Here is a 25,093-nt window from a genome sequence, read left to right on the forward strand (position 1 = left end):
TGGTTTTGAAGTGGTTGATTTTTATTATTATGACTCTTATTGATCAGCTTCAGGTTACTATTCATCCAGAGACCGCTCTGCAACATTCAGAATATCAGTTTTTGGTCTGCGGGCGGTTTAAAGTGAAAATACACGTGAACTTTTGGAAGTTTTTATGCTCGGATGAGGTTGAAAAGTTGGTGTATTGATTAAAACAAAACTGGTTCATGTGATGGAAAAAAGGCTTACATCTTGAGTCCTACTGCAGATGAACACATTTCTGGAGCGTCTTCTACCAACCACGTCAAGGTGCAGAGCAAATCGAGCCAGGCAGGAAGTCGGACACCCTAAAGGCATAGAGAATATGATACATTTTCAAAATAAAACACCTTTTACATACACCCGATCGTCACATCATATCAACATCTAACTACGTAGCCTACTTAAACACGGTGGAAGCACAACAATCAAGAAAAATGAGCAAGTCGACAACATTTTGGCAGTTGTTGAATGCTCCCGGTGGGTTATGAGGCCGTGCGGAGGAGGAAACAGCTGACAATACTTGAGAAGTCGTGTTAATATTAACACAACAGTGCTGATTTTTATTTTGCAGGTTTTCTGGTTTATGTAACGTTTGCTGAACAGCGACCACTGTGGCCAGAAGAGGCGATTACAAAGATAATATTGACTATTGTCTTGTAATCGCCTCTTTAATAACATTTTAATAAATGTAGACAAACTTCAGTGTTTTGGTGGAACAAGTTGAGCAAAGTCACACATTGGATAATCAATTCACCAGACGGAGTAAGACTGCAGCAGCAGCAACACCCTGAATTTAGCAATTGGGGTTTTATTGCTCACTTGTTCAACTTCATTTGTAAGAGGAAGAATGTGTTAATTATTTTTTTCGAAAGGTTACACAGCTTCGCTGTAAAGAGAGTGCTTTATACCGTCTCTTTGTAATGGCCCTCTTGCAAGCTGCCACCAAGTTTTTCGACAAGTATCCGTCCTCTCCTATTTTGGCAATAGCCGATTAACATTCCCCCCAAAAATTTACAATTTCAGGACAAAGCCAAACACAAGAAAGTTTGAAACCACCGATCAGCGGTCGACACAGTTACAGTTGTCCAGGTCTTTCACAGCAACAAATATTTTGCGGTTGGTTACATCTCGTGTAAACCGAAAGGTCAGTCTCTCTAATCTGTTTCACAGTAAGGTATGCATTTATTTAAACTTTCCTCCACGTCTGCAGATGTTTATGGGTGAAGCTATTTCCATTTCCCGTATTGGACGATACCTCTGGAGGAGAAAGCAGCCTGCGGTGGAAATCTCTCGGTGTGTGTGTGTGTGTGTGTGTGTATGTACATTCTTGTACAAACAAGTGACATACTTTCTGGAGGGGCCTGGTGCGATGTCAGTCACGGGAGTGGGTGAGCGTGGTCCATCCTCTCATTTAGAGGCTGCCAGTCAGCCAGCCACTCAACCAGCCCTGTAAACCAGCCAGCCAGAGCTTTTTAAAGGGCCTGTGATTTGACAGAATCCCGTGGGGGGGGAGAGACGGGGAGGGGGGATTAGGATTAGCAGCTGTTTCCCCTCAAACACTGGAGAAGATACGCTATAGCTACACCACGCTGATGGCAAATTAATAGATGAATAGAACATGCGTGCGTCGACTCAGATAATGTGCTAAAGCTCCCCCGTTTCATAAATAGCGAGGAAGGTGTCCTTTTCTTGAACCCGGCTGTGTGGAGCTCTTGTCACACACATAACTGAGTAGCAGGAGAGGGAAGCTGAGGCATATTGCGGCCGTGAGAAAGGTTTAAAACATCATCACTTTAATCTGGGAGCACAAAGCCAGCTACAGATTATGCTTCTGCCTCTCAAGCGATTCTGCTGCAGATCCGGTTTAGATGACCCCCGCTAACACCCTCAGAGACAGGGGCTTTTAACCCCAAACAAACGCTGATAGCAAAGCAGCCATCAAATGAGAACACACAACAAGCACACACACACACACGCATGTTATCCACATCCATGGCATGCACATCCAACTGTACCCACCCACAGCATCCCAAAAACACACACATGACTACACACACACACATAGAGGACACATGCTCACAAGCCGTAGACAATAACAGATAAACACACAGGCTTATGTCAGTTCCACTCGCATCCATTTCAGGCTATTAAGCAAGACACGAAAAGCCCAAACTGTTGCGTAGCTAACAGGTTTTGAGGTAAAAATGACACAATTGCTGGTGTAAAGAGACAGCACACAATGCGGCCGTCCGTCAGACTGTCACACAGACCACCGAAAACGAGGGTGACAGTGTTGTGATGCTGTCGAGAGTCACGTCAAAAAAATAAAGGCCGGGAATGCACAAGTTCTCATCAGGATCACAGAGGAAAGTTCAAAAGTTCATCTGCTGCTGACCTTGTTGTGTACGTTTTTAAACTCTCTTAGCTTTTAGTGTCACAAACTAAATAAAATCACAAAATGCCAAAAAAGTAAATATTATAACACCTATTTCCTTATTAAACAGAAGCTAAAACTGTACACCTTTTTAGTTACCAGTCAGAGAATAGGCCCACAAGCTCCACAGCTTACTGAGCTAATTAGCTAATGGTAACTAGCTACAGTACAGCTAGCAAAGAGCAGCAGTTAAAGCTTGTAAGATACGGCCATAATTTTAGTTTAAAATGTTTTGTAAAATTAACATAATCGACGGAATGTGAGGAAACAACAGTGCTGACGTGTCAAAGACGTCTATGTATTGTGTTGCAGCGACGTCTACTCAAGCTAGCATGCTAATTAGCTAGCCCCAGCGCCTCTGGTTTCAGCCTGGAGTATGCGAGCGGCAAGTTTGCTACATTTTACAAGGTTTTTTTTAGCTTTTAGTGTAATAAATAAACAAAATAAACTCACAAAATGTCAAAAAAATAAATATTCGAACACCTATTTTCCTTATTAAACACTCTACGTGCCGTTTTTGCCATTTCCTGCCTTTCACATCCTCCCGTCACCAGAGTCCCAGTCCTGATCAGATCCGCTGTAAATCACCTCTGTAGCTACTCTATCTATACCTTTATCTTCAAAGTGGCATCCGTCGGTCTTGGAGGCTGTGTCCAGTCCCAGTCTGGTGGTGGCGGTCGAGGCAGACTCCAGCCTCCACAGCTTACTGAGCTAAATAGCTAACTGTAGCTAGCAGCCGAGGATAGCTAGCAAAGCGGCTTTGACTGGTGCCCCTACATTTTTGGAGCTACCTTCAAATTCTGGTCATATTTTTACAAATTACACCTTTAAAGGAGTTGAGGCACTGTGATGTAACACACACACACACGCACATTTTCGCTCAGTCTCTTTCAAACTGGAACACCAACCACACAATTAGCTCCCTGTGAGTTAATGACTAGTCTCCTCCATCGCGTATAAAAACCTCTGAAGGCCACACCGACTGCAGAAAGATCTCAATCCTTCCCCCGTCTGGCATTTCCTGCATATATACGTCCAAATATTGAACTATTTCCTGCTCACAGGATTGACATACTCTGTAGAATCTACAGTATATTCGAGGCGAGCTCATTAATATTTAACCGGGGAGAGCATGCATTATTGAAAGCTATCTACATTGAACTAAAACTTAACCTTTGCTAAAGAGAAGACGGGCGCAGAGCAAAACGGAAACCGGAGCGAGGGAGAAGGCGAGAAACGGGAGAGAAAAAGGATATAAAACGAGGAGCGAATTCGGCAGCGGTTCACCACAATACACTCGAGACCTGAAGGATGAGTCAGAGAGAGGAGGGATGGCCATGTCGAAGAAAATTGAGAAAAAAAAGACAAAAAAGAAGGAAGGGGGAGATCTTTACAAGCACGAGTAGCATTCGGTTTGAACCCAGAGCATAAAATTATATCAGTGTCATCATATTAAAAGTCAGGCTTGGAAAAGTCACTCTGTGGCGTGACAAAGCTGAGTGGCTTGTTTTTTTTCTTGGCCCAAAGTTTTGCCCAACACTTCAATAAGAGCCTCAAACTAATTGGCCTCACCCCCACTCCACTTGAGCCGGTCGTGTCTTTACGTAGAGCAGATCTTGCAGATTTTTTTTTTTTTTACACGCTTTACAATTGCAAAGCTCAACCACAGTCAAACCGCATGGAAAATGTCCCCACACCCTTAAATAACGGTTACGTGTGCATGTGTGTGTGTGTGTGTGAAAGAGAGAGAGAGAGAGAGAGAGAAAGAGGTAAAGAGAGAGCGAGAGCACACCCTGATGTTTCCTGTCTCCAAATAAAGACCGATGGCTTGTGTGTGCATGTGCTCACGAATACAATATGAGTGTGTGCTTGCTTGGATACCTTCGTTCTCCGCTGGGCACAACACGGCTTAAGTTAAAGTGCACGTTTTCATTTTTTGACATCTCACACGTGACGTTTAGCTCCTTTTATTTAATCCCACATATTTGAATAAACGTCAGTGCCTTCACACCAATGATATTTCCGCGTGAGGACGGGACGACACCCCTCGACGTGCGTTCGTCCTGCAACGCGCGAAGCCAGATTTGATCGGGTTTTTATAACAGAAAGCAGCACACGTCTTACGTGAGACGTAAACACACTGTGTGTGTGTGTGTGTGTGTGTGCGTGAGACAATAAACCCCCGACATCACGCTCTTTCTGAATGATCTCAACCATGACAGAGACTTCCATCAGATAGAAAATGACAAAGTGCTGAGGTTTCATGTCTGCTCACTTCCTCTGTGATTTCTAGAGAGTGAGAGAGTGTGTGTGCACATGTATGTGTGTGTGTGTGTGTGTGTGTGTGTGTGTGTGTGTGTGTGTGTGTGTGTGCATGAGAGAGAGAGTGAGAAAGAGAGACCCTATCTGTACATGAACACTCACCACTACCACAAATAAGTGAGTGTGATTCATCACTTCCTTCCTATAAAGCAAGAACAGTGCAAGAGCAGAGGGTGTAAACCTAACACTACAGCTCCGAGCCTGCACGCATGCACTATATGTACAGCATGTGTGTGTGTGTGTGTGTGTGTGTGTGTGTGTGCGTGCGTGCACGTCTGTTGCATCTATAACACCTGATTTTTTACTCGCTATAAAGTGCATTCAGCACGAAGCACGTAAGCTCGTTTGATAATCCAAGTGTTTGTATGTGTGAAGCTTGTGTGCACGTGCTTGTGTACGCGTGTGTGCGTGTGTGCAGTGTGTGTGTGAGAGCCAAGGGCCTCCAAAAAAAAAAAAAGTTCTGCTCTCGACCTCTGGTGCCATCTGCCAGTGACAGGGCAGAAATGCAAATCAGATGCAGTCAGATAATACACCACGCTCGCTCCTTCCATTAGAGCAGCCTACAGAAATAAACTAGGTCAGACAGACCAGCAGCCAGCTGTGTGTGTGTGTGTGTGTGTGTGTGTGTGTGTGTGTGTGTGTGTGTGTGTGTGTGTAATAAGGCACATGCGCCTCTCTTTGTGTGGGGAGACAGCTATACGTGTGTGTGTGTGTGAGTTGGGGGGATGGGTTCATAATATCTGTACTTGTGATGCTGCAGTCACAAGTAACATGCAGACGAGCAGCAGCAGCTCCGTGCAGTCAGCACTCCTTCAAAGGGTTCAGACGCCACTTCTGGGCCGTGCGACGGGCCGAAGGAGCCGGGCCGACAAAATAAAAAGGCTCTTATCTGAGGCTGAAATTAGCCACAGCCAGAGCGCAACTGATAGGGAGCCGTATTAAACTCTCGAAAAGACGAACCACCCGGGAGGGTGATGCAACGCAGAGGCAACGCTGGCGTAATGCAGACAGATGCGTCCTCCTCTCTCATATCGCTGCGACGCCTCTGAATTATGAATGAGGCCCCCGTGCACCTCCTCAACGCAAAAAGGCTTCTTCTCCTTCTTCTTCACGCTCACAATATACTGTTTGTTTTCCTTAACGCTCAAACGCAGCCCCTCACGTCGTCGTCGTTTGTCGGTTGTGTTAAAAAAACCTTGAATAAAAAGGTTCAGGGAGTGTTTGAGGGGCGTTTTGTTAAATCCTCTTTGTCTGAGGACAGATGGCACATAGGTGCTCGGTGTCGAGGATCTGAACTGATTTTTTTGGGGGGGATACAGTCTTTGATGTAGGAGACTAAAGCTTGACTTAAAGGTTGTCACATGTAAATCAGTTTATTAAACACACAGTGAAGCTCAGCGCTGGCTCTTAGCTGTGCTCCTGTCAGGAAACAGGACTCTTTTTTTTTACTCTTTCTATGTGATAAACATGCAGCAATATGAGCTGAATAATAAATGACTGCATGCCTTTCAGAATCATTTCAAACGCAGGCCTATTTATAGACGCTCAAACATTTTCCTTCTCCAGCTAACTTTCTCTGTTTTCTTTCTTCCTTTCGACTGATTTCAAGTGCAGATTGTAAAATTCGGTCACAAGGGAGGGTCAATGATTCTCATTTCCTGCAGTTTGGTCCTCTTTAACCAAATGACTCTCCACTCCCTGAATTCTCTGAAGTTCCCTCTGAGATATCTGCAGCCGCTTGTGTGTCTGCTGCTGTTGTTGTTGTTGGTATGTACTAATCTGAGTTGTTGCGTACACCAGTTTAGTAAATGTGCAGTGTGGCATGTGTCTTGCAGGCATGTGAGCGTGATGCATGAAGTTAGACCGAAAAAAAGGTGACACGAGATGAAAAGGTTAATATTTTCCAGGCTGGTGGGTGGGAGGTGATAGCTTTGTGTGTACATGAGTGTGAGTGCTGTGTGTGTGTGTGTGTGTGTGTGTGTGCGTGTGTGTGTGTGTGTGTGTGTGTGTGTGTGTGTGTGTGTGTGTGTGATTACACATTGATGTGTGTTTTCTGTGTGGGTGATTGAGAAAGTTTCATGTTAAATGTTGCCATGTTCTCAGAAGAGCGGACTCCTTTAACTGAAGAGGATCTGCTGTGAGATTTATTGGTGGGTTTTCCAACTTTAAAACAAAAACAGTTCAAATAATGGAACATTAAGCTTTTGTTGCAGGTCCAGTTGATTTATAGAGAGTTTTTTAAATCATTAATAGAAACTATTTGAACATTTTCACAAATTTATAATGAACTATGTCATTTGAAAGGACAGAAATCTGATGCATGTGTCTTTTGATTCTAATCCAGATGCACAATTTCTGAGCACTTTGATTAAAATATCAAAGTTTAAGGATTGAGCAGGCTTTGTTGAGTCACCCAAAGTTATATGATGAAGATCGGTGTTTCCCAAACCTCTGCTACAAACGCCCACGGCCCCGCAGCCTACAGATAAACTTACATCAACACCAGCCTTCATTCATGTTTGTCTGAACTGATTTTACACTGAATGAAGTTTAACTGTAATTACTTCTGGCTTAACTATTACTCTTCGCTAACTAGGCTGTTTCAACCTTTTATTAATTACTTAATTTAGTCATTACTGTTATTTTCAATTTAGGCCCATCCATAACTTTAAGCTAACTATTTCAACTTTTAATCTATTACTTATATAGCTAACTATTTGGTAATAGCTAACTGTTTTTAATCAGCCAGTTGCCTCGGCCTACTTATAGCTAACTAGCATTTACTTTTGGCTAACTATTTTAACTTTCAATCCTTTATACTACATTTACTTTGTCATTACTGTTAGCTAACAATCCATCCACTACTGCTAGCTAACTGCTTTGACTGTACTTTAACCAAACTATTTAGTCATTATTAGCTAACTATTCCAACCTTTAATCCATTGCTTACATAGCTAACTATTTAGTAACAGCTAACTGTTTCAATCAGCCAGTTGCCTCAGCTTACTTATAGCTAGCTAGTATTTAATTTTAGCTAACCTTTAGCTAAATATTTCAATTTTTAATCGATTAGCCTACTTTTATTTTGTCATTACTGTTAGCTATCAGTTTCATTCATTTATTCATTACCTTAAGCTAACTATTTCAAGCGATTATTCATCACTCATAGCTAAGACTATATTGCTAACTATTAAGTCATTAGGCTACTTTTAGCTAAGGCATTTAGTTTTTAACCCTTTTTGGCCCTATCGTGTAAAGCTAATTATTTAGTGATTATCATTGTTTATCACTTTTAGCTAATTACTTAAAGCTAGGTAATTACTTACTTTTACATAACTTTAAGCTAACTATTTCAACCATCCATTACTGTTAGCTAACTGCTTTGACTGTACTTTTACCCAATTGTTGTTAGCTATTGTTAGCTAACTATTTCAACCTTTTATCCATTGCTTTGATTTAGCCGTTAGCTAACTGTTCCAACTTCTCTGCTCACTCGCTAACTACAAGTTTTACTCATTCTTAATTGCCACACATGATGTTGAGGCGTTACACTTGATTCAATATGTGGAAATATATTTCCTAAAACTCGTCATTTTTTTCAAATGAGTTTTCTTTCAACCCCACGTTCCTCCAGCTGCAGAAGTACACCTTCGGGTACTATCAGTGTAACTGGTTGTGAAATGCTGATGTAAATCACAGCTCAAGTTTACACATGGTTTAGAGACACCCTGAGGACTGGGACATATAAAACATTCACATATTCTGCTCTCAGATATGAGAGAAGGGTTGTCCGAGAGGTCAGAATGAGAAGACGTCCTTTCATGTAATGGTTTATTAAAAAAAAAGGACAAATGACTGAGTGGACTCACTCTGAGGACAAAGAGGACAGGTAAAGGACAGGACGAGCAGGGCTGGAATCCATTTGGCCTCGGCTCAGTCTCTCCTCTGCTCCTGCTCTGTTTTGAGTAAGTCCCTAACCGGATTTTTCCAATACCAATAGTCCCAATAAATCCATCTCTATGGGATATTCAACCAGAATTATTCTTGTCTTTTTCCTCTGTTCTGGAGAAAAGACACCCAATCTGCAACTCCTCTCCATTGTCTTCCTCAGCAGACAGCCCCAGTGAATGAACGCTCTCGGCCAAATCCCCCCGTCCATGTGCAGACACAGCCTCCCCCTGCCCACAGATACGCCTCGGCTCTAATTAGGCCGACCGCTGGACGTGTTGCGGGGGGAAATCTCTCTGCACAGACATATCGTCTAGTGGCAGCTTTACAGATTTACAGTCTTTTCATCTAGTTTTGTGTGCATGTGTGTAAGCCGGTGCTGAGGGAGAGAGATTTTGTAGTTGTTTTCTGACGATGAACACACAATCTTTTAATGTATATGGCTCTCTAAAGAAAACAAATGCGTGTGTCCGTTCGCTGCAACATGTTGCACGGCCTTGCCACAAGAGCGTACAGTAATGCTTCAGATCTGCACAACTTGCTCAGCATTCCCCTGAGACCTGCGTCATCAGCACAGAGGTTATTTCCTGTAGTTGAAGAGCAGCATGACTCTCTTCCTGTTCTGTGTGTGAAGAAGCATCAGGTTTGCCCTCCCCAGTCCCACTTCTTTCTATACTGGACCGATTACAAAGCAAAATTTGAAAAGAAAAGCAGTTAGCGATAGATGTTTTTTGCCTCTCATTACTTATTTCCTCTTGCAAAGACATCCCTGGCTTAATTATCATCTTGTCAGTCTGGTTCTTGAATGTTTCAAAGACGGAAATAGGGAAAACTGTCACGGCGGTTGTGTTTAAATGTCAAAGTCACAGCAGTGTAGCCACTCTGAATTGAAAGAGCAAAGCCGATCCCTTCGGAAATATAGTTTTCACGTTCGTTCTCGGTGCATTCGTGGATTATGATTACTACCTGTAGGCCTAAAAGCTTTGGCTCTATAAAAGTGCTGCAGCTCGAGTTAAAAAAAGAAGAAGCTCGACCTCAAGGAAGTAAAACAAAAAAAAAAGGAATATGAAGAACTCAACACAACATGCGTGAAATTTTAAATTAACAAAAATGCAAAGTGCACTTTGGGGGGGAACTGACGCCGACGTGCAGGCGAAACAATTTCAAGAAATGTTTTTACTTGTTTTAAGTTTTGATTTAACACCCTCGTGACCCAATTTCTTAAAGAAGACAGAGTGCATCCTGACTAAACTACAGCGCAGCGCAGCATTAATGAACGCCGGCATACAGAAACAATCACAGCCACTGAAGTCTCCTCTATTTCTTACCCAAAGAGAAGAGCTGTTACCTACTGCTTCATCTCCTCCCTCTTCTTCTTCTTGTGTCCCCGGGGAGGCTCTGCAACACGGTCCCTTCCAGCAGCTTCCTCCTAACAACAAAAACATTGTTTTATTCTATTTTATTTATTTATTTTCCCTCCCCTCCATCTCAGTGGAGCTATTACTCTGCCTTATTCTGCATATGAACCCGGGGGCGACGGGAGGCGGAACACATTGGCCGTGGATGATAATGTCTTTCCACACAGCTGAAATCTACGAGCTTCACACTTCTCTGGTGGTGGTTTTTGCAGCTATTTGGTTTTTGTTGCAGTGACGGAGGATAGTAAGTGCTCCCATTGTGGCCTATTGGTAACAGTTTTATATGCTGTTATTACATTAAGCGTTAGCCCACTCAGAACTGCAGGACGAGGTGCCAAAATACAGGCGTTTGTGCCAAGAAGACCATGTCCAACTTATCCAATTATTTATGCTCAAAGCTAGCAGCTGAGGAAGAAGGTCATTAGATTCACTTCCCACATTTGAAATGTATGAATGTGGGTATTATGTTACCGTCCTTCAAGAGATTTCCTTTCGCTTTTCGTACGTATCTGTAAAGACTTTCCTCTGTTGATATCAAAGGAAGGATAGTGAGAGAGCTGCAGAGCCGAATGCTAAAATAAAGTCGTGTTTTGTGTCATCAAGTCAGGTCACAAGTCTTTAAAAGGGCAATTTGTAATTGGGTCAACATTTTAGTTAAAACATTGAAAAAAAATGATCATTATGGACATTGTGTGAGGAAACAAAAGACTGTGTTGCAGAGATGTATAAAATTATCTCACAAAATTTCAAGCAATCTTCCTTACAAAACAGAAAACTACAACCACACACCTTCTGAATGTAAGTTTCTTTCTTTCACCGAGCTAAGATGAACTTAACTGACAGAAATAAAATAAAAACTCACCAGAACAGAGTTGGTTTGTCTTTCCACAATCACCCTAGCTTGTGGCTTCTCTCCTGGCTGCACATCTCCCATCCCCGTCTGCCGTGTAGCTAACGGGAGCTAGCTGCTGCCAAGGAAAGCTAGCAAAGAGCAGCAGTTGTCGGTTACTCTGGTGGCACGCTGCCCTCCACCCTCACATCACGTCACAATTTGATGGGATGTCATTGTTGTTCACATATTTATCCTCTTAAAATGGGGTTAGGGTTAGACAACAGTTCATCCTGATATGAATGTCAAATGTTGACCTCATGGTGGCAGAAGACGAGTCACCTTTCATCACCTTTCATTAGTCTTCATCGTCTGGAGACAGAAAACATCTGCAGAGATATGTGAGATATTTCAAGGGGCCTGACCAAAACACCAACACTGCCATCCATAAGGCCGTGCTGCTTGTGTGGCTAAATATATTAATGATTTTTCTTAACAACACCTGTGTGTTTGTGTGTGTTATGTGTACGTGTGTGGGTTAATTTTTCTCTCTAAGTGGGCCAAATGAGCAGGCAGCAGACTGGTACAAATCCGACACTGCATGGGACTCACTGGGACTACAAAGGGCTGAAATTTGGTACACTTGCAAAAACAAGCGAATCCCGCAGGAGCTTCTCCTTCAAGTTAAGTTTTTATTCCCCAGCCAAATACTTTTTTTTTTTCTTCACTTTTGTTCAAAGATGCATTTGTTGTTAACTACACTTGGCAGAGATCAAACAAAGATGGTGTTTTTTGGGGGGTGAGGCATTAATTTGTTAGTGGCACAGACAGAAAAGGGTTTCCTGCTACAGAAATGACTTGTACATCACATTGGGTGCTTCATTAATTCACTCTGCAAATACTTGATGAATCAAAGAGTGAGTATAAAATTAAACTGATTCATGTTATATAAGTTTACTTTCACTCTGCAGGACTGACCTTTGTGCAGACATCAGGGTGGCATCACCTTTTCAATCCAGTGTTGCAGATTTCCTGTTCAAGAAAACAGAAAAAGACAGATATGAGTCAGTGACTGGTTGAAAAGTATGTGTTTGGAGTCCAGCATCAACACTTCACTTTTAGGAATCACAACTCGCCTGTTACACAACAAACAGGGACGCTACTAACATCGGGGAGTTTTTGTTGAGTACTTTGTGGTGAGAGTTTCATTTGTCTCAATGTTACCAACTTGTCTGTCAATGAAGACATTCAAAGGTCACTGTGTTATTTTGTTGAGCAGCTATCAAACCCAACAAAGATCAATAACACCCCCTAGTGGTGAAACTTGAGTCATGCATACTGGATGACAACAAACCACGTTACTTCTTTATTAATCATCTTATAGAACAGATTGAATAAATTAAACACAAATTATTTTGTCTTTGTGTCCACGAAAGTGCTTTCTATTCACTGTAAATGTTAAATCTACAACTGAGGTCACAGAGGTCATGTGTTTTCACAACGTTTGGTTATATTCTGCAATTAGGAAACACATGGTGGGTTTTCGTTAAGCTGATTTTAGTGCTTTTACACTCAAAGGTTTAATATATATATACATATATATATATATCACACACACAGACACACTGCACTGTCAGTTTATTTATTTATCACATAGGTAGATGCTACCTTCTTATATGTATCTTGTTTATTTATCTTTGTTGTATGCCTACAATGACAAATAAAGTATCTTATCTCTTATTATATCTTACATTTGCTTTTCTACAATATTGAATTCTGCTGTAGTGTTATAATGACAATGATAATACTGATAACTGATAACAATATATTGTGTAAAATAATAAGTGTTGTATCCAAAGTGCCAAAAGTCTTACTTGAGTAAAAGTAAAGATATCATATTTAAATATGGGGGAAGTGAAAGTCACCCATATGAATAGTACTTAATAAATGTATTTATGTATTGTGTATTTGATGTATTTTACTTTCATTACTTTAGTATCAAAAGTAGTTTTCTGGCAATGAAGTTTGAACAAGTATGTTTTCAGTTGGTTTTTCTTAATGCATCAACAGAGGATGTGCAACACAAACCAACAAACCATGATCACCTTTAGTGTGATCTCAGTGCTTTTTCTAAAATCCCGGGTATTATTGGGAGTTTCCAAACAACGTTAATTGCACAATGCTATCAGTCATGATGAGGTCATCTTATCAGCCCCAACATATAGACTTAAAGTTAAACATTTTATTTTTGTTGCCTTATATAATGAACAATTTAATTCACATTCAGTGTATATAGTAAATAAAATAAAACACATGTTTTGCTGAAGGGTGTTGACTCAAGTGAAGGAAAAAAAAAGTCCCTGCGAGAAAAGACTTCCCCCCCGTGAGACTTCTGCGCATGCGCAGTTCGAGGCACATTCCTGCTCGTCAACTTCAGTAACTGTAACGTCTCAAGACTCGTTGAAGAAATGATGGCAGCACACGTAAACAGGTGGCCTGCGCGGATTACCCCCGTTGTTGTGTTCTCCCTCCTTGTGTTTGTGTAAGTAACATTTCCTGACCTCAGTCGTGAACTTTGTGAGTCATAACGTCAGACGTTAAGTTACAGACCGTTTCGTGACCCATCCTGCTAGGTGTTGGGAGTCTCGTTACCCACCCGGTGGTTGTTTCCGGAGTTAGGTTGAGGGTGTTAACTTGGGTTAACGCTTGATTTATACTCAGAGGTTAGCTGTGAATTGCCTGAATTGTTGTTTTAAGTGTCGTATAAGATGACAGGTCGTGGTTTTAGAGGGAAAGGGTGCGGCAACAAATCGATGGGTAACCAAAGTCACCACAACACCCGAGTTAAAAAACCGAAGCGTTCGAAAAAAGAAGCACGCGAAGAGAAGATGGACGTTGAGGCGTTTCTCTTAATTTACGCTAAATGTTGTAATGTTGTTTAGCTGATTCACGGTGTGTTGAAACTTACTTTCACTTTCAGTCTCAGGGGCGTGTCTTCATCCCAGTGTATGGATGGCACCTACGTCCATGACGGGAGGCAGTGCTGCAAGTGTGGTATTGGTAAGTGTCACTGAATGTCAACACAGCAGCAGTTTCTATTTAATGTGTTTAAATCATTAGAAAGTTGAATGATCCTGCGTTGAAGGCAGAGGTCAAACAGTGGCTGCTAGTTAAGTGCTTAGCGAAATTGTAGAAAAATCTCACAATGTTCAAGAAAGTGAGAAAGAAATTTCTTAATCTGTCCATTTATCTAGATCCACACCAAAACTAATGAGGTCTATTCTGGGCCGAGACCCATCCTCCATTCAAGTTTCGTGGAAATCCATTCAGTAGTTTATGTGTAATTATGCTGACAAACCAACACACCAACCAACGGACATGGGTAAAAACATAACCCCCTAGGTGGAGATGATTAAAATTCCAGTCTTTAATCCATTATTTCTTGTGTCAAACATTGAATGTCAGTGTCCATCTTGGATTAAAAACACCAGAAAGTACAATTGATATTTTATTTCATGGATTTAGTAGAGCTCACAACTGTACCAAACCAAACAAAGTTTTATCAGCATTGTTTTGACATAAAACATCTGAAAAACTATCAGGGGTGCTCTTAAGTTTCTAACTAATGCCACCAGTCTGAAAAACATCAAAAGCAGAGTTATATGCAGAGACAAAAAAGAAAAAAAAAACACTTTAAACATTAATTTTGTGTTAAAAACAAAGAAACAAAACGTACATATGAAACCACCATTAGCCATATATACTGCTCATAACTGGTCCTGGGGCAAAAAGGAACCGCATGGGCCAAAGCTAATCTGGCAAAAGTGTGATTGAAAGCAAATTAGTTATATAGTGCAATAAATAAATAGTGAAAATATTTTTAAAAATATTTAAAATGCCAACTAAATTTTGATTCAAGGCTCTTTTTCTATGTCACAGTGTCAAGAAAGGTTCAAAGCACCTGCTGCATAAGTCTTGGCCTTTTGGAGACTTTGGCACCTGCGGGCCCCTTGGCAGTTGACTAGGATGTATTTCTTGACATAATACGTCTTAGCATCCATACTTGTTTTTTCGGTTCGTATGTCTTTTAAACAGATACACAGATAAACACCTGGCAAAGTACTCAATACCACATCTGTGGTAGTTACCACTACAACTGGTGTGTCTAGGCGCAGACTAACAATGTGACAACAACAATATCAGCCACACTGTCGCTGCTGGAAATAATAATTATGGCCATTTCAACTTGTTATTGTCTGTTTTGCCAGAAATATTTACTTTTGCAATATATTTGCGTGTGTCTGTCTGTGTGGATGTGTATGTGAAACTAATCAAAATATTTTCAAAACTTGTATCTCCATGCTGTAGGTCTGTATGTGGAGCAACACTGCACTGCTAATCTACAATATGGACAATGCGAGCCCTGTCCAGCTGAGACGTTCAGCAGTCACCCTACTGACCAGACGTCCTGTGAACCCTGCACATCGTGCTCACACGAAAATGGTATATAATCTAATGCAACCATGATATTAAAAATTATACTTCTTGAAAGGCAGTCGGTTATGTACCACAAGTCGCATAATATGTCACTTTTTTGTTACATAAAAAAATACAGTTTGAAACAGTCAGTCAGTCAGTCCCTCTAATGTCAGTTGTGTGGTTTTAATGTCCTTTCAGCTAATCTAGAGGAGGAGGTAAAATGCACTTCTGCCAGGAACAGGAAGTGTCGATGTCAAAAGGATCACTACTGCGTCAGTGGCACGAACATCTGTAACCTCTGCAAATCTTGTAAAAAGTACGTTCTGCTCCTCCTAGTATCTGTGAACCAGAAGATGCATGTGTACTACTACAATGTCATGATTCAGTTTGTTTCTTAATACCTACTTTTGTTTTGGTTCAAGATGTCCTGAGGGCATCAAAGTATACTGTACAGGCCACAATGACACAGTCTGCAATGAAGAAAGGAAAGAAAACAAAGGTATGGTTCAGTTTAGCATGATTGCAAATGAGTATATTGGTGTGTCGTTTATAAACAGAAATGGCATCGTTTTGTCTGTAATACAAATGTAATGTCTGTACCTTTTGTGTTTCAGGGGGCAATCAGACAGGGATAATAGTCGGCATAATTGTTGGAATTGTATTAATTGCAGCAGGAGTTGGAGTTGCTGTTTGGTTTTATCGCAAGAGTGAGTATTTCTACCACTGTAGTACAACTATAAGACCAACAGAGGGCGCTACAACCTCACATGTTCTCAGTAAAATAGTACAGCAGTGATACCTGTGGTTCAATTCCAGTAGCATACAGATAAAACTCTGTTTTGTATTTCCTTAATAAAATGTTTGTGTAATTTGTTTTTTGATAATTTATCTCATTAGGGCAAGGACAAAACACTTTATCCCAACTTCCAAATGGAAATGTACAAAATCCAGATCCAGAGCTTGAACTTGTGGTAAGTTATTCTCCAGTGTGATCTCTTTTAATCCTCTTATAACTCTGACCAGCTTCTAAGATGATTGTCCTGTTTATCAAACTTTTAATTAACCTCTTTTGTCACACTTGCACATGTGCATATATAATAAACCCCTTACTGTCTCTCCTCTTACTAACAAAGCTGCCTCTCTCTGTAGGAGGTTCAGGTTAGTTGTCTGAAACCGTTGGTGTCCTTGTTAGTGTGCTTGCTCTGTGTCAGTACTGTTGTGTTGCTACATTATTTGTGGAGGTGTAAACATTGTATTAACACACATTCTTCATTCTTCTCAGGTGATGCGGCCTCTTACAGAAAGTAAGTAAGAGATTGATGCAATATTAGAGCTTGAATTGATGTTTGTCTTTATTTTTAAGCTTGTTAGCTGTTAATCAACTATGAAACTGATCTGACATTTGATTTCAAATCATATTCAGTCAGATATTGTGTAAATAATAATAACAATAATAATAATAATTTCAGACATTTTTTGGCCAAAATGTCAACCATTTGCTGGTTCCAGCTTCTGAAAGGATTTGCTGCTTGTTTTTTGTCATTAATGACAGTAAATGAAACGTCTTTGGGTTTTTGACTGTTGGTCAGACAAAAGAAGCAACTTGAAGAAATCACTGTGATCACTGGGAAATGTCATGATCATTTTTTTTTGTTTTTTAACAGTCTTTTTCACATTTTCTTGACCTGCCCACAAAGCTCTGATTGGCTCAGTTGTTTTTCTAAACGCTTTGACAACAGACTTACTTTATGTGAATCACTGGAAAAAATTGCAGATGGGATTTTCTTTTTAATGACAGCTTTCATGTTAAACATAGCTGTTTTGAATCTAAAAGATAAAGTTATGTGTTGTACTTCACTGCATTAATCCCCATTTTTTCTTTCTGTCTCATTAGTTCCAGATATGGATCTCCACCCTTACCTCTCTGACATCGCAGAACAGATTGGATGGACTGACATGAAGGATATTGCGATGCGTAACCAAATACCAATGGCTAGAATTGATAATTGTGAACGTAACCACCCCCATAACACTCATGAGCAGACAATGGAACTGCTACAAGACTGGGTGCAGGGTCAGGGCCTTGTGGCAGGTAAGAAGTTGGTCAAAGTCCTAGAGAACACTGGCAGACAGCTCAAAGCGGACAAGGTGAAAGCTATATTGCTTCGTGGTTAGTTGAAATATTCTGCTTGAATGTGTCCACTGTGAGCACTATTGAAAGTAATTGCAGTCCTGTCTACTGTGTGAATTATTACTTTCAAGCAATGTTTACATGAGGGATAAGGGTGAGCTAAATAATCAACATACCCTAAATATATATATATATTTTGTGTCTGGTTAAGCAGCACTTGAACATCGTTCAGTCGCCACTGAGTTTGAAAGAGAGACTGAAGTTAAAGATATTGAGAAAAAGTGAGCACCGGAGTGGTTTCCGTGCACGTCAGCCGCCTGTTCAGTACTTTGCATGTGCAACTCACAGCAGAGATGAGAAAAGAGGCAAGATGTCTCACTTCTTGTGTGATGTGTCTAATTCAGAATATTATTGATTAAGACTTAAAACAAGTGTCTTCTGGACGTAGTCTGATGAGGTATGTGATCTGCTGCTTTCTGGGGTGAAATCATGGATTCTCCAGCGACAGGCTCAAGGGCCTCGCTCTTTCTTTTACTGTTTCTCCTCTCGTGCCATGATTCGCTTGGCTGCACTGATTCTACCACCAATTCTACATAATCAATCGGCCAAAAAGCCAACAAGGGCCGTCCAGTGCTAACAGTGGGGGACTGACGGCCTGATGTTTCAGGACCCTTAGACTCAAATCCACTTTGAAATGCACTTTTTGTTCTACTGTGCTCTGTATCACAAAGTTCCCGTTTACAAAGTGTTTTTTTTATCTCATTTTGTGAGGGGAGGACGCTTTATGTTTGATATGATAAAGGAACAGTCTGTGCTTCAGATGTCTCAGGAGTCTTACTATCTCAGGAGGAGAACTGTGCTCATATTTGGTTGGACATTGTTTGACATGTATTGAGGTGGTCCGTGCATCTCATCTTTTCAGAAACTAGTGGTAATTTGATTTTCTTTTTTAAAATACAAAAATTTAAATTGAAAAACAGGCTGTTTTTCTTTTTCATGACCAAAAAGGGATGAATTACATTTTAAATATTGGTTTGATCTTCATTTTTTATTTAATTTAACAAAAAAAATCACATCAACTGTCAGATTGCCAGTGTGCCCAAGGTCACATTGAAGGCATCTCAACTGAATCATGATTTGTTTAATATAACATGACAAATGATTGTTGTAATGTGAGTCTTTGGTCCAGACCAGAGTTATACTACTATGTGATGTACTGTAGATGCGCTATCTACATATACATATGTAATTGTATTGCTTTTTGTTATGTTTGAAGTGTCTTGTAAGCCCAGTCAGACGGGGGTACCTCTTCGTGCATGACACATGATACACAAAAATGTGTATATAATAAAAAAAATAGGATTAAGGTATAAATACTAAAGAATTTTAGAGTTTAAAGCTCGAATATGGAATTTTTTACTCACAAATGTAAGTTATTTTTTATGCAAAGTTCACACGTTGCTGATGAAGAGTTTTTATGTTATATGGAGAAACCGGAACCACTGTATTTGCTTCAAATGTTCTGTAAGAAAGTGTTGAAAAAGATTACTTGTACTGAATTTCACCTCCCTTCCAGTCTATGTGTCATTTGTGAGTAATGAATATATTTTATATTTTGCAATACATCTCAATAAATATACAATTAGTGAAAGTGTCACATTGATTTTGCTTCCTTACATGTTGTGAAACTGTGACTGCTCTAGTTTCAATCACCAGTTATTGTCATCTTCTAACCAGAATATAATATGTCTTCATTTTTAAAAACACACAACTATTAACTCTGGTTGCAGTAAATGTACTCTTAATGAATTCTACATTTTAAAGCAGTCTTTGTAAGTTTCGCTTTTAAGTAAAACATGCTCAGACATGTACTTTCCCAGTTGATGAGATGATGAGTAGCTGAAACAAGAACCTACTTTCAGTTCTGACTTTTGGTACATTCAGTGGTGATACAACACGCGCCAGCATTGTAATTTAAACTTTCCCTTTTTATTTATAGTGGTTTAGTTGCTTAATCCAAGTTTCACATTCTGCAAAGGCCAATTATGTATGAAGTCAACACTGACGGGAAGTCTGTTTCAATATTACCTGTTATAAACCTTTTCAAACAAACAAACAATGAAATGATTTGTAGTGAAAGAAACACTGAGGTGAGAAACAACCTTTTGTTAATGAATATCTAGAATATCATCTACATTTAAGTCACTGCAATTTTTGACTACTGTCAACATATAGAAAATCTTCCTGTATGCTTGTTAACTGATCAGACTTAGAGGGCCAGTTCACCCAAATAAGCCAATACAGATACTACAGACTTTTGCTTTATTTAGATTTTTTACATACAGTTTATTTATTTCGTACTTTTAAATCTTTTCTAGTCTACCACACTGTATTTCACAATGCATAGGCCTATTACTTGTTTAAATCTTTATATGTTTTAGTACGTAAAAGCACATAAAACCAAACTATACAAAAGATACCACTATAGGTAGGTGAGAAAATGTGATTTTTCTTTTGTTATGTGGGTTAATTGACTCTTTAAACTCTTGTGGCTTTCTTTGTTACAACTGTGAGTTTTTCAGATCTTAAACATTGTTGCATTCAAATGTAGTTTCCCTCAGGATCAGTGTAGAAGAAAACAAAACCATCAAGACTTCAATAGATTCTTTCTTGTAAATGCCAGGGGAAGAAAGACCATCTTTTTAGCCTGGTTATTTTGGGTCCACTGACCTATTTGTCTACTTTCATTTCTTGCTTATCTGTCAGCCCAAGATTACGACATTGGCACCACGGTGCCCTCAAAAAGAATCTCGGACATCCAGACACAGTTTCAAACAGACGTCAGCATCATATCAAATATTGTGTTGTTGTTATTAATACAGCAACTCCAAATCATCATCTGTACAGTTTGTCTCAATTCTGATTTTACGCATATGGATATTATAGGCCTATGTTACAAGAAGAATTTTTATTAAAGGGAAACCTGAAGGGAGAACTCAATGCTAATATATCAGATGTAGATAAGGAATTAATTAATGGATATAAACCTCAGTTGATTTTTGTCGAGAATTTTAAAAGTGCTTTGGAATCCATTGCTAAGAGGTGTCAGGATAAAATAGCTTATGTTATTGGGTTGACAACATGGATAATACTTTCAAAAAGTATTTTAAAGAGGTCATATTATGTTTTGGGGTGGTTTTGCCTTTCCTTTGTTGTGTTATGTAGCATTTTTGTGCATGTAAAAGGTCCAAAAAAAGTTACTCTATACTGCGTTGCCTGAAACACCTGGTTTGGAGTCGAGCCTTTACTTCCGTAACTTATGTAAGTCGCTATGTAACAGCTGTTATATAAATATATATATTTATATGTTTATCATATTATATATAAGGCTGTTCCACAGCCATGGTTACCAGTTGTAGCGGCCTCTTTAAAGGAATTCTGCTTTACTTGCAAATTGTTTCAACATTAGCCAGAAATCAGTGTGACGAGGATGTGCCAAAACATACGATGTTGTGAATGTTGAAATTAAAGATGTGGATACAAGTTTGGATCTGTCCTCCTGGAAGAACATGGTGTATCACTCCACACTGCATTATAATAAAAAGTCAAGTCATTTTATTTTTATAGCACCAAATCATAGCAGAAGTTATGTCAGGGCAATTTTTACAGAAAGCAGGTCTTCACTTTTTAAAATTGTGTACTGAGACCCGACTATCCCCGAACTTTCTAGCTGCACTGTCAAAAAGTTACATAATTCTTTCATCTCCAAATTATGAGGGTGTGCTCAGGCAGCAAGCATGGAGGACGTGTCCTGCCATGTTTTAATGCTGCATGTTGAAATTTGTACTGTGGATAGTTTTTATCTGTACTCTGCAGGTGTGGTGAGTCACTTTGAAATGATGCAAACTTCTGTATCTAAGCTGTTAGCTAAAGTCTGACCTCTGTGTATTCATAATCACACTAAGAGATGCAATTCAACTATGCTGACATTTTAGTGCGACTGTCTTTCTCATATATTTCACCGTAAAGCATCCAATCATTCACAATGACGGTGAATAGTTAGTGAGGATGGCTCTTAGATTATCAAGCACTCACAGTAAACAGCTGTAGCTAAATACATCTATGTTTATCTGTGTTTTGGTGAAACAATTACTTTTCGAAACATACTAAGCAAACAGATGGACAGTGGAGATGGGAAAATGTTACAGTAGTCTTTTGAACAATTTCCTGCAAAACATTTAGCCTTTTTTTTTTTCAACCTCCTGTGAAAACATGTTGTCATTAAAGATGATTACACGTGCAATGTCATAAAGTCACAGAATTAAAGGCGAGACTACTGACGAGGCCTTTCAGGAGCAGTGTTTTCTGTGGGAGAGAGGAGCTCCTGCTGCTGCCGACTGATCTTTTTAACTTTCAAGATCATTTAAAAGCACAAGAGCCGTTAAAAAACACATAATGAAAGGGAAAACAGAAATAGCATAACAGGTCTCCTTTAATAAAGCCAGTAAACTAAAGGGTTATTACAGAAAAAAAAAAACATCAATATTACATTCACATTCTGTAGCAAAAATAAAATAGTTTGAGGAAAAAAATCACAACTATGATTTACAAGGTTTAAGCGATACTTTTAAATACATTTTAAATGCCAATACATTCATATAAACCTTTCAAGCTGCTTTTGCAGAATAATCCACTCATCTGTCAGTCTACACTATTTACTCAGTCTGTTGCAGTTATCTGTGACAAGACATGGCTCAATACATTTATACACATACATACATCCATACATATGACATCTGAATTACTATCGTTGCTAAAGATGCAATCCAAAGTATGAAAGCCCATGGGGACTTCTGAAAATTGTAAAGTAATTCCACAATAACATTTTAATTTTCCACATTTTTATGTGTTATTTGAGAGAACATTCAAATGAAATAATTCAATATGATTAACATTTTAATTAAGTTCCCTTTGGGACTCCATACAAAATTTATATTAAGCTATTCATACATTTTTCTGCTGTGCTTTTACAGCCATATTTAAAGTTTAGATTGACATTTTTTTCCACGTCTATCTTATTCTAAAGATTGTACAGTATGTCCACGCTGAAACAGTTCCTGTTTGTCGTAATCATCTAAACTTGATTAAGTCAGTCATTTTTCTTCATTTGCTGCTTTTCTTGCAGGTTAACAGATGGGAAAAAAATTAAACAAATAAGGCCTTCACATATTCTTCTAACCATGACTCAAAGACTTTTTTCTTGCCCTCTTCTGTCTGCATTTTCCCTGCAGTGTGCCAAACAGTCTGTCCCAGTGTGTAAAGTACGGCGCGTAGTTGACTTTGAATTTGAGGTGATGGAGGTCGTGATGCTGAGCTCCTCCGTAGAGACCAAACGGCACCAGTCTATGTGGAGACCAGGGGAATTCATATCCTGAGTGAGCCTCCACGGACAGATAGATGTTAGTGATGTAGAAGAGCATCTCTGTGAGCGGATGGCAGTCCAGGAGAGCAGGGTTCAGCGTCGTGAAGAAGCTGAGGCTAAGCATCTCCCAGACACTTGAGTTTTCGGTCGTCAGCGAGAAGGTGGCTCTGTAGAAGTGGTGCTCCCTGTGGAAGAGACGGTAAAGCCAGGACACCTTGTGATGGAGCACATGCCACAAAAAGTACTGTGTGTCGAAGAGGAGGAGGCAGACCAGTATATCCTTAACAACAGACAGCATGTCAGGCGCCAGTGGAGGAGAAGACGTAGGTCTGAAGTACCAGTAAACAACAGACAGCGGGAAAATGAAACACACGTGGTTGTGCAAGATGGTGCACAAGCACTTCTGAGCCATTTCCCACGTTACCTGGCTTTGAGGTTGAATCTTGAAGCGCTGGATCACGGTCAGTTGTGAGCAGAGTATATCCAGACAAACATAAGGCAGGCAGCAGCTCAGGTAAATAGTCAAAGAGAAGAGGACTGGGAAAAATGGAGATCTGAGGAGGCTCTGTTGTCTTAGCCAGTCCCAAAGAATCTGCAGAGGGAGCGTCTGAATGCTCTCTGAGCTTGTCATCCCTGCGGTATGAGAAAACTTCACTGTACAGACACATTTGTACTCTGAAGTGGTACCATGTTGCGCAAGATGCAAAGCACTTGAGGGGCTTTTTGTGGAAACTGCCAAACAAGACTTCACGGGTGATTTACATTCGGTCATGTGGAAAACATTTACAGTGGTAATTTTTTTACTTTAAAAGGTCAAATATGTGATTGTTGACGTTGGTATTACCTGAGGATCATGAACGATATCTGTTCAGTTCGTGCATCATGTGGCGGGAAGCTTCAGTTACTTACAGTGAAATTCACAGTAAGTAGCTGGCAGCTGTTGACAAGGAACTCACTGCAGAAGAAATCACAGTATATTTCCTGTGTTAAGTCAAAATAACACGTAATTGTAAAATAAAACAGAGTAATAATAAGTATGTCCTGTGTGTATGTAGTGTGTTTTAACTGTAACTGAAAATACTTTATTTTTAACAATTTACCAGATGCACATTTTTCAGTATAATGCTGTGATTTTTTTTTTCTTTTTTACAATAAATTGATGGCACTGTAATTTCATACAGGAGTGTTTACAGCACATTTTTGGTGTTGTAATTAAAGTGCTGTAAAAGCACAAAGCTCGTCACTTTTCGTTGTGAAATGCTCTGACGTCACAGTCATTAGATGTTCTTTAGTGGAAATGTACCCAAAATACTTCATAGGCACAAAGAAGTGTCCTCTCTCCTCAAAAGGCAGCATTTATTTTAAGTTTACTTTTATTTTTTAACGCTGTACTTCAACACTGTACTATTCTTGACATTGCACTTTATTTGAATGTGCCCACACTGTAAGAAACTTATCGTGAAATTCAAAGTCACAGCCACTGACACGTAACTTACTGTATTTTCTGTTGACTGTAGCTGAAAATACTGTATTTTTAACAATACAGTGATTTACCAGATACACACTTCCCAGTTTAATGCTGTGATTTCTACAGTAAATTACCCAATTGTGTTACCCAAACTGTTTTGCTCAAGCATGCAGCACCACCTTGTGGATGCAGAATATATCTCATTATATATAATATATCCCCTCCTCCTCCTGCTGCCTCACATATTGACAGATCTGGCTCATCATACCCTGATGCCTCTTCACTCTGATGTTTTCTTTTTTTGCTGCTAATTATCTTGTAAGGCCTGCCCTCTTCCAGGTCACCATGGCGGAGAGGAGGTCGTGGGGGCCCTGGCACCACTTGGCGATGCCTCGGCCTGCTCAGTCGTCCTCCTGGATCCACACACTTTACATATATAATTTGTATCAGATATTCTTTCAATGCAATTTGTGAATTATGATTTTGTTGTTCTGTTCTGTACATGAGACATCTATTGCATGTCTGTCTGCCCTGGGAGAGGGATCCCTCATCTGTGGCTCTTCCTGAGGTGTCTTCGATCTTTTTTTAACTTTTTTTTTCCCCTGTTAAAAGGTTTTTTTT

At 39.8% G+C, this 25,093-nt stretch overlaps 2 protein-coding genes across 20 annotated transcripts in view; one reads left to right on the forward strand and one right to left on the reverse strand.

The window, feature by feature from the left end:
- LOC311270266 (cholesterol 25-hydroxylase-like protein) overlaps window positions 1–25,093 on the reverse strand; it is a 26,076-nt gene continuing 983 nt past the window's right edge. Inside the window, exons 2-8 of one of the 19 annotated variants that reach the window (XR_014624216.1) lie at window positions 15,857–15,921; window positions 11,951–12,004; window positions 11,325–11,361; window positions 11,006–11,124; window positions 10,054–10,154; window positions 1,370–1,502; window positions 1–326 (exon numbers count right to left, since the gene is read on the reverse strand). Coding sequence is in view for 2 of the 19 variants with exons in the window: in XM_084375035.1 (XP_084231161.1) it covers window positions 22,817–23,776 (960 nt within the window). In the remaining 17 variants the exon portion in view is untranslated. Of the gene's footprint in view, window positions 327–1,369; window positions 1,503–7,535; window positions 9,401–10,053; window positions 10,155–11,005; window positions 11,362–11,950; window positions 12,005–13,940; window positions 14,016–15,856; window positions 15,922–22,056; window positions 23,960–25,093 lie in introns of those variants that run through there. The other 18 variants (XR_014624217.1, XR_014624218.1, XR_014624223.1 and 15 more) reach the window with 18 other exon arrangements.
- On the forward strand, window positions 13,402–19,239 carry fas (Fas cell surface death receptor). Its single transcript, XM_084375037.1, has 9 exons — window positions 13,402–13,514; window positions 13,953–14,032; window positions 15,341–15,475; window positions 15,650–15,767; window positions 15,874–15,950; window positions 16,066–16,158; window positions 16,349–16,422; window positions 16,734–16,755; window positions 17,346–19,239. The coding sequence occupies exons 1-9, from the start codon at window positions 13,441–13,443 to the stop codon at window positions 17,624–17,626; spliced, it is 954 nt and encodes a 317-aa protein (XP_084231163.1). The 5' UTR covers window positions 13,402–13,440; the 3' UTR covers window positions 17,627–19,239.

Source organism: Pagrus pagrus, assembly GCF_965226575.1.
Source record: "Pagrus pagrus genome assembly, chromosome: 15".
Taxonomy (NCBI): Eukaryota; Metazoa; Chordata; class Actinopteri; order Spariformes; family Sparidae; genus Pagrus; species Pagrus pagrus.